General features: G+C 45.6%; 1 protein-coding gene across 1 annotated transcript in view; it reads right to left on the bottom strand.

Annotated features, from left to right (window-relative positions):
- LOC137428192 (protein Hook homolog 3-like) overlaps window positions 1-13493 on the bottom strand; it is a 64018-nt gene that overhangs the window by 47323 nt on the left and 3202 nt on the right. The window contains exons 2-5 of the mRNA XM_078776936.1: window positions 12077-12162; window positions 7608-7680; window positions 7438-7488; window positions 7196-7325 (exon numbers count right to left, since the gene is read on the bottom strand). Of these exons, the coding sequence (XP_078633062.1) occupies window positions 7196-7325; window positions 7438-7488; window positions 7608-7680; window positions 12077-12162 (340 nt within the window). The remainder of the gene's footprint in view (window positions 1-7195; window positions 7326-7437; window positions 7489-7607; window positions 7681-12076; window positions 12163-13493) is intronic.

The following is a 13493-nucleotide window of genomic DNA, read 5'->3' as shown; positions in this document are numbered from 1 at the left end:
TCTTATCTTTCCCCATCCAAAACCTTGATCTTTTCTACCCCCGCTAATTTCACCCCAAATCCACTTTTTTGAAATACCAACTCCTGTCCTGGAAGTCCTTGGTGTCCTTGTGTTTTATACTTCTCCCAACCCCCCACCCCCTTCCCACACCTCCTCCCCCCAAGCCCTCTCCCTCCCACACATCTCCCTGCTCTCAAATGTTGTGTTTGTGTGCTTCCCCTGCTCTCCCCATCTTGTCTTCCGCTCCCTCTTTTTATATATTTTGTTTGTGTTCGATTTGTTTGTGAAATAAATGTTAGCTCTTTCACGAGCCTCGATTCAGTATACAAAAAAAAAAAAAAAAAAAAAAAACATGAAAATAACCAGTCACTTTCATCCTTCAACACATAAACAAACCATCTCAACCTGTTCCTCTTCACAGCATCAATCACAGGCTCTATTCCCATCATCTTTCGCAATTCATCATTTGTCTCCCTCTCTCTCAAGGATACTCCGCACATCCACTGAACCATTCGCATTTCCACCCTTTCCAGCCTTCGTTACTGCTCTACGTTCATCACCCATAAATCATAACACTTGTCACACATGCAGCATACACCTTTCCCTTCAGCTTCAACGACACTCCCCTCCTCATCAGCACGCCACTCAGTTCCCAAAACTTCTTCCATGCACATACCACTCTTGCAACCGTTGCCGAGTCTGATCCACCTTCTCCATTCAGCATGTCTCCGAGGTAGCAAAATGTTTTCACACCTTCCAGCTACATGGTCTCCAAAATCCAACTCAACATTTCCTCCATCTGCAGCTCCCTCTGTGCACACCTCACATTTGAATGTAGCTGCCACACTGGTTAATGACCACTACATTTTTGATGAACCCACTCAGCACACATTGTACATTGAATGGAGTTCACTCCGACCCCCTTCCTGCACACAGCACATGGCCACTTCCCAGTTCTTTCCACCTCACCACATGCTTTACCACTTGCCATCACCTTCGTCTTTCCTATATTCACCTTCAGACCTTTTGTCTCCATACATTCCTTCCACTTGTTCATCTTTTCCTTCAATCCATCCATACTTTCTGCAATCAACACCAGATCATCTGCATTCAACAACTCCCATGGTAAACCCTCCTTTACGTTCTGAGCCAGCACCTCCATCACAGCTACAAATAGTAGTGGACTTGGTACCAACCCTTGATGCACTCCCACCTTCACCTCAAACTCACCACTGTTCCCGTCCTTCGTCCTTACAGCTGTGCGCGCTCTTTTGTACATTGCCATCACTACTCTGATCAACCATTCCTCCACTCCTAACTTCCTCAATGCCCATGTCAATACTTCACGTGGAACCCTATCAAATGCTTTCTCCAGATCAACAAACCCAAGAAACATCTTCTTCCTCTTCTCCATGTACTTCTCCTGCAGCTGTCACAATAAAGAGCATGTCTGTCGTTCCTCTTCCTGGCATAAATCCAAACTGCATTTCGTTGATCTTCACCTTCTTCCTTATCCTCCTCTCCAACACTTTCCAATACCTTCATTCCATGCTCCAATAACTTTATCGCTCGGTATGAGCCACACTCCAGAGGGTCACCTTTCCCCTTGTATAGAGGGACGAGGGTACTCAGTTCCCAATCCACTGGAATGCGGCCTTCTTTAACCACCAGATTACAGATCTCTGTCATTCTCTTCACACACCAACTTCCTGCTGCCTTCAACATATCTCCCACAACTCCCGTCGGCCCTTCTACTCTTCATTGCTTTTATCGCTTCCTCAACTTCCTTCTCTGCCGGTCCTAAAACTGGGTTACTCTCTATGTTGCCATCCCATTCATTCTCTGTATTCAACAGCATTTCCATATATCTTTTCCATCTTCCTTTAATTCCATCTGGGTCCACAACGATTTGTCCCACTTCATCCTTCAAGCAACTCACCCCCATCACATCACACCTCTCTTTCGCTATCTGCTTTGCAATCCTGAATACCGCTCTGACCCTCTTCTGAATCCAAGCTTTCTCCGAACATTTTCCTGCATGCCTCCTGCGCCTTTGCTACCTCTTTCTTTGCAGCCTTCTTGGCTGCCTTATAACTTTCATGCTCTGCTTTTTCTGCTCCCGTACCCTTCGCCTTCTGCCACTCCTTGAACTCCTGCCTCTTCTCGTCAATCCTCTTTCCAACTTCCTCATCCCACCACCATGTTTCCGAGTGCCTCGGTGGTCCTTTTGTCCATCCACATACCTCACCAACGGCTCCCAACAGACTATCTTTCATTGACATCAAACCACGTTCAAGCTCAACCACATCATCCTCTACCCTACTCAGCCTCTCTTTTAATGCCTCCCTTACTGTCACCTCTTTCAACCTCCACACCTTCATTCTCGGTTGGTACTTCATCCGCCGAGCTCTCCTCGCACCTTTCACCCTTATGTCGCAGACAACCAAGTGGTGCTGTGAAACAGCCTCCTCCCCAGGATCACCTTTGTGTCCCGGAGGTGCCCCCTATCTCGCCTACGCACCATCAGGTAGTCAACGGTTGTCGTCGACCCACCTGACGTGTATGTAACAAGCTTATTATCCTCTTTCTGGAACTGAGTATTACAAATCAACAAATCAGCTCCATCAGCAAACTCCAAAATCCTTTCACCTTCTCCATTTCACACCATATCTGTAACCCCCATGAACTCCCTCAAAACCGTCCATACTCCTTCCCACATGTCCATTTAGGTCTCCTCCTTCCACAACAACTTCCTTATCTTTCACGTTTTCCATCAGCTTCTCTATCGCACACCAGAACTTGTCCTTCTCTTCATTGCTCCGACCAACCTGCGGAGCATATCCCAAGATGACGTTCACCAAGTGCTTTCCAATCATCATTTTCACAATCATCAACCTATCACTCACTCTAGTCACACTCACCACACTGTCTACAAACTCCTCAGAAAACAGGACACCAACACCATTCACGCCCTCCGGGCACCCTTGCCACACAAACTTGTATTTCTGTCCCTGCCTACCCTTCACCATTCTCACACCACTTCCCTTCCATCTAGTCTCTTGCACACAACATATGCCGACTCTTCTTCTGATCAATACTTCCACCACTTCTCCTGATCTCCCTGTCATTGTCCCTACATTCCATGTCCCAAACCTCAGAAACCGATCTCCACTTCGGGCTGTACACTGCCCATATGTAGTTGTAATCGTCATGGTTGTCTTTTTAAGGCAATGTTTTTATGGCCGGATGCCCTTCCTGATGCCAACCCTCTTAGTCGCCTCTTACGACATGCAGGGATATGGTGTACCTATTCTAACCAGGGTACACACCAGGATAAAGCTTTGAATAAAACCAAACGGGTTTAATCCCGAACAAATAAACGGAGAATAAAATTAATAAAAACTATATACAATGAAGTAAAATAAATCCGATAAAAACTAAGGCGTCAAGTCACAAGCACAGACGGGGTGAGGGACACAAAATGGCGACTTATCTCTGGTGGCAGCGGTTGAGAGAATGGGCACGGAGCAGGCGATGAGGATGGGCATGGAGCAGGTGATGAGATGAGCAGGACGAAGAGATGATGACGAACAGGACTCAGACCGATAATAATATACTCTCCTGTGCCATTGGGAATCGGTTAGGCCAATAAAATTATCATACCACCTTACCTCTAAAATAATAATAAAAACGAGAGCAATGCGACTGTCTGCAATATGCCTCTGTGTAGCCCATGCCTGTGACATTGGGTAGATGCCCTCGTTCACTGTCCTAAAAATAAAGAAGTTTGGTTTAAATTCCTTCAGCTGTTTTGAATTATCACATTTTTAACCACAGGATATGGTTCACATCGATCAGTGAAGCGTTTTCGGAGAAGGGATTTTTTAAAATATCGGCTTTCAAGCTAATATGGCTGCCAAACCACGTGACATATGACCTCATCATTTCCAAACTATATGCAACAATGGTGAGAGATGACATTTGTAAAATTTTGCATCGATAGGGTAAGCGGTTGCAGAGATAAAATTATTTAATATTTCCTTCATTCCAATGTGGCTGCCAAACCATGTGACATAAGATGTCAAAAATTTAATGTTTCATTACAAATGTGTCAGAGATCATGTGCATGCAATTTCAGATTTTTAGGATAAAGCATTCAATTAAAACATTTATGGCTGGTATACCACCTCACCGATTATATTATCATGCTTATTCCCCATTGGGAGTGCTTCACAATGTGCCAAGTTTCAAATTTTTTCCATTCAGCGGTTTCCAAGAAATCTTTTCAAAATTATTTGCGTTTAATCCAATATGGCTGCCATACCACGTGACCTAAGACGTCACATTTATCATAAAAATATTCTGCATGGGTGTCACTCCTACCCTGAAAGTTTTGTCTCAATCAAACATGTGGTTGCTGAGAAAAATGAGGTTTAGCCCGTAAGGACAGACGGACAACCCAAAACCATAATGCCACCGGCCACCTTCGGAGGTGGAGGCATAAAATGTTTTGTTTTGTTTTTTTCAACAGTTAAATTCATCACACACTTCAAATATTTCCAAGTAGAAAAGCACAACCAAGAATCAGCTTAAATTCATTATGGACAAGCAAAATCTGCTGTTACAATCCACCCCTCATTCCCCTTTTCTCAATTACTTTTAGCAACTCATTCCCACTCTCACACATATGGAAAATGTAGATGGTGTAGCGACCCATGGGTCCCCCAAGCGAGACCTGCATCAGAATCTCCTTGCTCCAGCCGGTGACGTCACCGGCGGGGAACTACGGCGCCAGAGTGGCTGGTCACGTGACCACCAAAGCGTGCCGCGCGTGCGGGTATCAGCTACACCTGTTGATCACGTGACCACCGAAGCACGCCTCGCCTGAGGCGTGGCTTTCGGTTTCGGTTTCTGGTTGTGCTTTATAAGGCAGCCCGATAAACGGGCTTTAGAGAGTTTCAGTGTTCCCGAGTTGGTTTTACGAATAAATATCTTCTCGGAAGAGTTTGTGCCTTGCCATCCTTTTGTCCGTATCATGCTGGAGCCCGGACTCCTTCATTGGTGACCCCGACGTGATTTGAACACGCAACCCTGACTGCCCCCGCACGGATGCGGGGGCTGCGAACGGACACGGCAAGCACGCCCTAGCCAGGGAAGCCACCTAGGCTGGTGACGCCGGCTTCTCCCGCACGGCTTCGGGCGCAGTTTCGACCGCGGTTTCGACATGCCGGAGTTTCGGTAACGACGACGGCCATGACTGAGGTTCGCGCACAGCGATCGGCTCCTCCTCTACGACCGGAGGGGCGAACCTATTCCAAGACCCTCCGAAGGCACGGCTGCTTCGTCACCTTCGCGCACCTACAACTACAACTGCATCTACTTCTCCGACCCTGCATCCTCGGGAGGCCCGCGAGGAACCTCGGCAGCCTCCCCCGAGGCCTTAACCAGCCCCTCGGTTGGCTCACCCGCTTTTCGCGTGCACCGCTCGAGCCTTCTCGGCACTGCACCCGCTAACTGCAACCTCGGGAGGCCCGCGAGGAACCTCGGCAGCCTCCCCCGAGGACTTGCCCGGCCCCTTGGTCGCCCCCCATCCAACCACCCGCCACCACACCGGACCCCCCCCCCCCTGCCTGCACCCCCCGTCCGACCACCCACCACCACACCAGACCCCTCCCCCCCCCCCCCTCCCCCGCGACTGGCCAGGGGTCGTTTCGGTTGGGTCATCCGGACCCCCCTCAGGTTGACCTTCCTGGATCAAGTCCATTTTGGGGGGGCGTGTGTAGCGACCCATGGGTCGCCCAAGCGAGACCTGCATCAGAATCTCCTTGCTCCAGCCGGTGACGTCACCCGCGGGGAACCACGGCGCCAGAGTGGCTGGTCACGTGACCACCAAAGCGTGCCGCGCGTGCGGGTATCATCAGCTACACCTGTTGATCACGTGACCACCGAAGCACGCCTCGCCTGAGAGGCGTGGCTTTCGGTTTCGGTTTCTGGTTGTGCTTTATAAGGCAGCCCGATAAACGGGCTTTAGAGAGTTTCAGTGTTCCCAAGTTGGTTTTACGAATAAATATCTTCTCGGAAGAGTTTGTGCCTTGCCATCCTTTTGTCCGTATCATGTTGGAGCCCGGACTCCTTCAATGGCACCATTGCGCAACTTACCAATAGAATGCATAACATTTTGCCGAACTCCAACTGCCAGGATTGTACAGAAGTAGCACCTCTGAGCAGTCCAACCCACGGTGGACTCCCAACCCAACTAGGATTGGTGCTTCGCATTACAGGGCTCACAGTGCCCAATCACTTGGATGAACATTAAGCCAGGATTCCCGTCTCCGAGCATTAGTTGGTGGAAGTTAACGATCCCACAGCGTCCTTTGTGAAGAGCAGGTGAGCTGTCACCATCACCCTTAATAAATTCGATTCCTACCACCTTCAGGCCGATATCAGGCTTCGCCAGCTGGTTGGTGAAATAAATCAGACCTCACAAGTAGATGGGTATATTTGGGGGCAGTTTAAGTGCTCGTAGTTGTAGTTTGATTAACACCCTTGCACAACAACACCCATAGGCATAGTGACTCGTAAGTTAACCACGCAGTCGACATGCCGCTGCCAAAGATAGTTTCTCATTTCTTTAAAAGAAAATTCCCAACCGAACAAACAGCAGCCAATTACAAGTTGATAATAACTATGCTGGAGACAGATCCCCAAAGCATCAATAACAAATGAAAACGAGAACTGCACTCGGTAGAGAACATACATCCGCCTGGTTGGCAATGTCACAATGGTGAAGAATCACTTAAAACATTCTATTAGCTGGATCCGGATCTTCACCAAAATTGAATCGATTCGTCCTTGTCACACACACAACCTGTCCAACAAGTTTCGTCCAAATCCATCCATAACTGAGATATCCTGCTATGTATCGTTTTTGGCCCTGTCTCCCAATGGTGAAGAATCTCCCAATTGTGAACAATGGTGAAAATTTCTCGTAGTCGGATCCGAATCTTCACCAAAATCCAATCATTTCGTCCTTGGCACATATGCCACCTCTCTGCCAAATTTAGTCCGATTCCATCCACAACTTTTTGAAATATTTTGTTCACAAATGGACAAACGGACGGACAGCCAAACAGACAGGTGTGAAAACATAACCTCCATCCACCTTTGGTGGCGGAGGTAACAACATGCAGCTCACCCTGTTTCAAGTCACAGTTCACTGCGCAGGCGAGCACCATTTGTAAAAGTCGGCCCATTTCACCAGTATCACCATCAGCTATGCAACTTGTATCCAGAACTGCATCGTCATCTAAACGCAGGCAAAGCACCTGAGAACAGGACCGACCATGTAGGGTTATCCACGAAGCTTGCCAAGTGAAATGCCACAAAGTTTTTTTATTATATATTTTTAACAACAACAAAAAAAAAAACACATCTCACCTCATCGCAATAGTCCCTGGTCCTTTCCGAGACCTTCTTCAAGTTGCTTATCTGCAGAAAAGCAAACAAGAACTTAAAAACTCAGCTTGTTCTCTAAAAGGTTAACATGTTAAACCACTTGAAAATGCCTGCAATGGCCATAGAGACGTTATGGTCAATAACAGCTTCACCTTGAGTCTCTTGTTGTCTCTGACATCCTTCTTGATCCTGGATTTCCAGGAGCTATCAAACCAGGCTGGGTCTCTGCATACAGAGTGCCAATATATCAGCACAGTTAATGTCACAAGGCGTTGCCTTGCGGCAGTAACAGCATCATAATCCATCCCATTAACCTTCGATTTTTGGGCACCATGCTGGTGTTTCCATTGGCAGACTGACCTGGTGGCACCAGTCTCCTTAGCGGACGAAGATAGGGCAAGAATTTGCAATTTGTTCAGGGTGCCGGTGATAACGCTCTTATTCTTCATCAAAAGACTTAGGGATATTTAACGTCCTCTAGCTAATATGAGTAGATGGGACACCAGGCTTAACATGCATCCGAGGGATGGTGATTTTGTGGTGCAGATTCTACCTGCGAAGCGCCAATCTGATAGTTTATGGTCGAGTCAAGAATCTAAGTTGCAAAAGACAGCTCCAATGCAAGTACTCTACACCTTAGCAAGCCCGCAAGTATCGGTCGGTCGGAGCAAGTATCATAATATAGCTCTCATAATGTGGGTTTGATAGAGCCTTAACATGTACAATGAACCATTGCAATATTGTAGATACTAATACTTGAGCTGTGAAGGTTACATTTAAAACTAGGACACTCAGGGCACACACCTCCACCAGGCTGAACACTACGTTTTGTTTCCCACATCTAGGCCGGATCTGCATCCGGACCTGAACCAGAATCTAATCGGCTTGTTCTCGTCACCGAACCAACTCCCCCACCAAGTTGTCATAATCTGTCCACGTTTTGAAATATCATGCTATATCGATTGTTTTGTCCCATCTATTAATGGTGAAGAATCATTTAAAATTATTTATCTATCTATAATTCCAGCAATCTCTGTGTGTGTGTGTGTGTGTGTGTGTCTGTGTGTCTGTGTGTGTGTTTGTTTGTCTGTGACCGCTGTTTCTCGACAACCACGGGTCCGATATACTTTAAACTTGCCAGGTATATTGCTGGGGACCCGAGGATGTGCCTTTTCAAGGTTTCATATTAATCGGACAAGTAGTTACCGAGCTATGTCCAAAAAACGATTCAACCAATCAGAGAGCAGCGAGCTATCTATCACGTGTGCCGAACGTGCCGAACAGACTCTGCCTCGGACGGCACATTTGAGAGCGTATTCATTTATTTCACGTTGGCAAACTATGTTGGCGTTAAACTATGTTTTAAAACTAATTAAAACTAATTTGCGATTCTTTCACTTTCCTGCGCGTTTGTGCACGCTATGGCGATTTCTTTACCAAACTCCGCAAGCCGTTCGCTTTGGACCAAACCATTTCATGTAAATAGAGGGGGGGGGGGATTGTCACCGTACTCGCAAGCCGTTCGCTTTGGACCAAACCATTTCATGTAAATAGAGGGGGGGGATTGTCACCGTACTCGCAAGCCGTTCGCTTTGGACCAAACCATTTCATGTAAATAGAGGGGGGGGATATAATTTTAGATATATATATAGTACGGGCATGCCCTAGTTTTAATAATTCTTGTATCCAGATCCACGTCTACCAAATAGTATTGTATCCAGTCAATCCATCCCTAATTTTGAGATATTCTACTCACAGACAAACAGGAGTGAAAACAACCTGCGGTACATATAAACTTTTTAGTAAAAAAAAAAAAAAAACATTTACGATTATGTTTGGTCTGCAAGGTGTATGGATATAATCAGACTATATAGTCAAACTGCTTCAACAAAACCAACTATAACAAATTGTATACAACTAGAAACACCCATGATTCACTTCGGGAGCATTGGGAACTCGTCTCACCACAAGGGGTGGGTTGTTGGGTGGGGAGAGATGAGGGTTTGTTTTTTTTTAAATATTTACCCTGGGTACTACCAGCACGTATGTAAAATTTGGTGAAGATCGGGGAAGCCCTGGGTTTTTTTTAAATACGATTTTCAGATGTACATACATACATACAAACATACATAAATTTGCCTTATTTAAAATACTAGGATGTCCCGGCAGACTGCCTATCTATTCTTCGATAAATAAGCCTGCGTACAATTAATCCTCTTAAAATGAATTTTTAAATGATGCTTTGTGGTCTTCCGCAAAGCAAGAGTCGATTCTGTTTTTTTGTTTTTTTTAACTCCATCATAATATAAATAAATAAAAGCATCCAACCATTCCACAAATCATTAAAGCTTACAATGATGGCACAATGGCGGCTGATTCAAAGCAAACATTACTCGGATCATTTCGCTAAATGGCACGTTGCATTTGCCACAAGACTGCAAATGCGTCACCATTGCATGGGGCCTACCTGTAGCTCAAAAGGTAAATGCAATCATACCGCAAACACCGTTTTGATATCAAAAAAATGTATGGTATATATGTACTCATCCACAATGATAACAAATACAGTACAACTCAGTTACCATTCTGCTCCCTTGATGGTTTCAGATCGACTATTATCGTGAAAGTGCTTCGATCCACCGATTATAGCGGTTTACTCGTTTGCAAACAAAAATTACGAACTATGGATTCACCGTGCATACTGTACAGTGGTCCATTTCATTCTCTGGTCATGCTATTCATGCAGCATACAGTTCCAAGATTGGCACATTGGAGTATTCTCAGCTAAATCAGTCATTTATCAAAATAAAATAATTTAGTCTGTAAACATGGTGTCTTTTTAGTCATCTCCAGCACACCACCTTAGTCGATTTCATAAAAGCTTGGGTTAAAAACATTCCCAAGCTGACCCCACGATAAGGTGGGAATAATTGGAGCCATTCAAAGTAGTGCTCTGAAATGTTTCTAATGGAATTCTTAACAGGAATTGACCAACAAAAGCCACGTTTCAACATAACTGAATGTTTTTAACCCAAGCTTTTATGAAATCGACTAAGGTGGTGTGCTGGAGATGACTCAAAAGACACCATGTGGCCTTGATCTCTGATCATCAATTTGGTTTCAGACCTGGTCACTCTACTCTGGACATGCTGCTTCTGCTTTCTCAACAATGGATGGAGGTCCTCAACGCCAAACAGGAAATTAGAGCCGTCTCCCTTGACATTTCACGTGCCTTCGATACGGTCTGGCACCCTGCTCTGCTCACCAAACTCTCCTCCTTTGGTATCCATGGAAATCTCCACGCATGGCTGGCGGACTTCCTCTCTGGTCGTAATCAACGTGTGGCCCTGAATGGGTTTCTCTCATCTCTTCCTGTTCAGGCTGGAGTTCCCCAAGGTAGTGTTCTGGGCCCTGTGCTTTTTCTGGTCTTCATCAATGATCTCTCTGACTCTTGAAAATCCTCTCTATCTCTTTTCTGACGACTCTACTCTCTGTCGCTCCATTCCTCATCCCTCAGATCGGCAGTCTGCAGCCTCCTCACTCTCTGCAGACATGGACAAAATCACAGACTGGGCAAACAAATGGAACATGTCTTTCAATCCTGATAAATCACACTCTTACGATGTCTCTCCGAAAAGACCGACTGGAAAACCCTCCCATCCACTTTCGGAATAAGCCTCTCCAAGAAGTTCTGTCACTCAAGCTTTTGGGTCTCACTATTTGCCATGATCTTTCCTGGGAAAACCACATTTCAAATCTGGCCTCCAAAGCCAGTCGCCGACCAGGCATCCTCCGTCGTGCGAAGTCCTTCCTTGGCACACCTGAGCTCCTCACCACATACAAGGCTTTCATCCGCAGCTCTATGGAATACTGCTCTCCCCTCTGGTCTGGTGCTCCTGCCTCACACCTAGCTCGTCTTCACGCTGTTGAAACCAAAGCGTTCAGAATCATTGGAATCTCCCGCGATGAAGCTAACTCCAAGGGCCTTTCACTCACTCACCGCAGGCAGGTTGGTGGTCTTTCCGTCTTCTACCGACTCCTCTCTGGCCTTGCCCCCCCAGCTCTCTCTGGGCTCTGTCCCCCAAATATTCCTACAGGTCGCACAAGATCTGCCTGCAACCCTCTTATGGTTAAACTGCCAAAATCAAGACTTTCTGCTCACCTTCACTCCTTCATTCCTCTTTTCTCCCGCCTCTGGAACAAACTCCCTCACTCTCTTCAATCCCACTCCACCCTCCAGGAGTCCAGGTCTTTAAAACAGCTGTTCACCACCATCTCTTATCCTCCCCCATCCAAAACCTTGATCTATTCTACCCCCGCTAATTTCGGTCCGCTTGTGTTTTATACCTCTCCCCCCCCCCCCCCCCCTTTCCCACGCCTCCTGCCCCCAAGCCCTCTCCCTCCCACACTTCTCCCTGCTCTCAAATGTTGTGGTTGTGTGCTTCCCCTTCTCTCCCCATCTTGTCTTCCGCTCCCTCTTTTTGTATATTTTGTTTGTCTGGTTGATTTGTTTGTGAAATAAATGTTAGCTCTTTCACGAGCCTCGATTCAGTATCCAAAAAAAAAAAAAAAAAAAAAAAAAAAAAAAAAAACTTATGAAAGACTAGATCAAGCTACTCACATGCCATGTAGGACCTCTGCAATAAGAACGCCATTCGTCAAATCTCCAATGGACTCGCAGGGCAAGCAGACATTGAATGATCGAATCTGCACACAAAAGGTTATTTCCTCTCGTACACAAATTATAAGGTCGGCGATTATAATCAGACTCATAAGGCCCATTAAAGACAATGTGGTTGACAAAATAGCAATAATGTTACGCATATGTGAGGTCACCAGTTGATGTTTAGTCCCGAGCCGAGTCCAGTAAAATAATGATCCATCTAACTCCAGGACCAGATAGAGTCCTACATCCTGCAAATCGGGGTCATGGCCTTATTATTCACAACTTATTGCAGGTATCCTCACCCTTTCCCAAAACGATGGGATACGCTATTTTAAATCTGTCTGTGTCTGTCATCGAGTGTGCGAGTCCACACAAATCATTCATTCTCAGATCTCCTGTAATCTATATACTCTGGAAAGGCTACCACATCGTTAAATGCTCTGTCTTATTCATTTTGAATTAAGTTTTACAAACTCTGAAGAGCATCAAAAACGAAATAGCAATATTTCAACGTAATTGTAAAAACAATTGGCTTGCCCATTGTTCTTTCATGTTGGACCAAATTATGTACAACACACGAGCACCATTTAAGGTAAATCAGTAACTGCTGCTTTCTTCTCCATAAACCACAGTCGCACCAACTAAGTTAATACAAGTTGTAAACTCGCCATCATGGGTGGTGGAACACCCTTCGGAAAACTTTGAAAAATTTTACCATTAGAGTGTTCATTGCAAAATCAGTAAATTAACAAGGAGGTTGACAAACTGAATATTGAGTATTTAAAAGTTTCGTTGGGCTGGTAGAATGGCCTCGAGAAGCGGTTCTGCACCAGAGGTCCATGGACCCCTCGGGGCTACACGATACCACATTAGGGGGTAGATGAGATACATTTTGATTCGAGCCAACGAAGGAAAAGTTATTTGCACACGTTGTTGTTGTATAGTAGAACTAGAGAGGTTCCAGTGAACCTGAACTCAACTTGTCTATATCAATATGGTTAGAATATGCATAATAGAACTGCAAACTATATAGTTTATATGTGCTAAAAATATATGACAAAAATTGATTTTTCAATATGGCCGCCCTGCCGCGCCCATTTTTGGGCGTACAACGCCCAAATGCAATCCCAAACTAGTTTATGTCTTAAAGATGCTGCATAACAAGTTTCATCAAATTTAATCAATATTGTGACTTTTAGAGTGTAGACGTCGAATTGCTTGCAGACAGACAGACGGACGATGGACACTGGGTGTCGACAAAAACTCAGCTGGACATAGTCCAGTTCAGTTAACAAGAATTACCACACTGTTGTCACAACCTGTGGCAAATCCAGGAACAGGTCGATTGGGAGAACACGCATTTAAAACACTC

This window comes from Myxine glutinosa, chromosome 1, assembly GCF_964187855.1.
Source record: "Myxine glutinosa chromosome 1, kmMyxGlut1.1, whole genome shotgun sequence".
Taxonomy (NCBI): Eukaryota; Metazoa; Chordata; class Myxini; order Myxiniformes; family Myxinidae; genus Myxine; species Myxine glutinosa.
The sequence above is the reverse complement of the archived record's forward strand: the minus strand, read 5'-3'. Positions and strand labels throughout refer to the sequence as shown.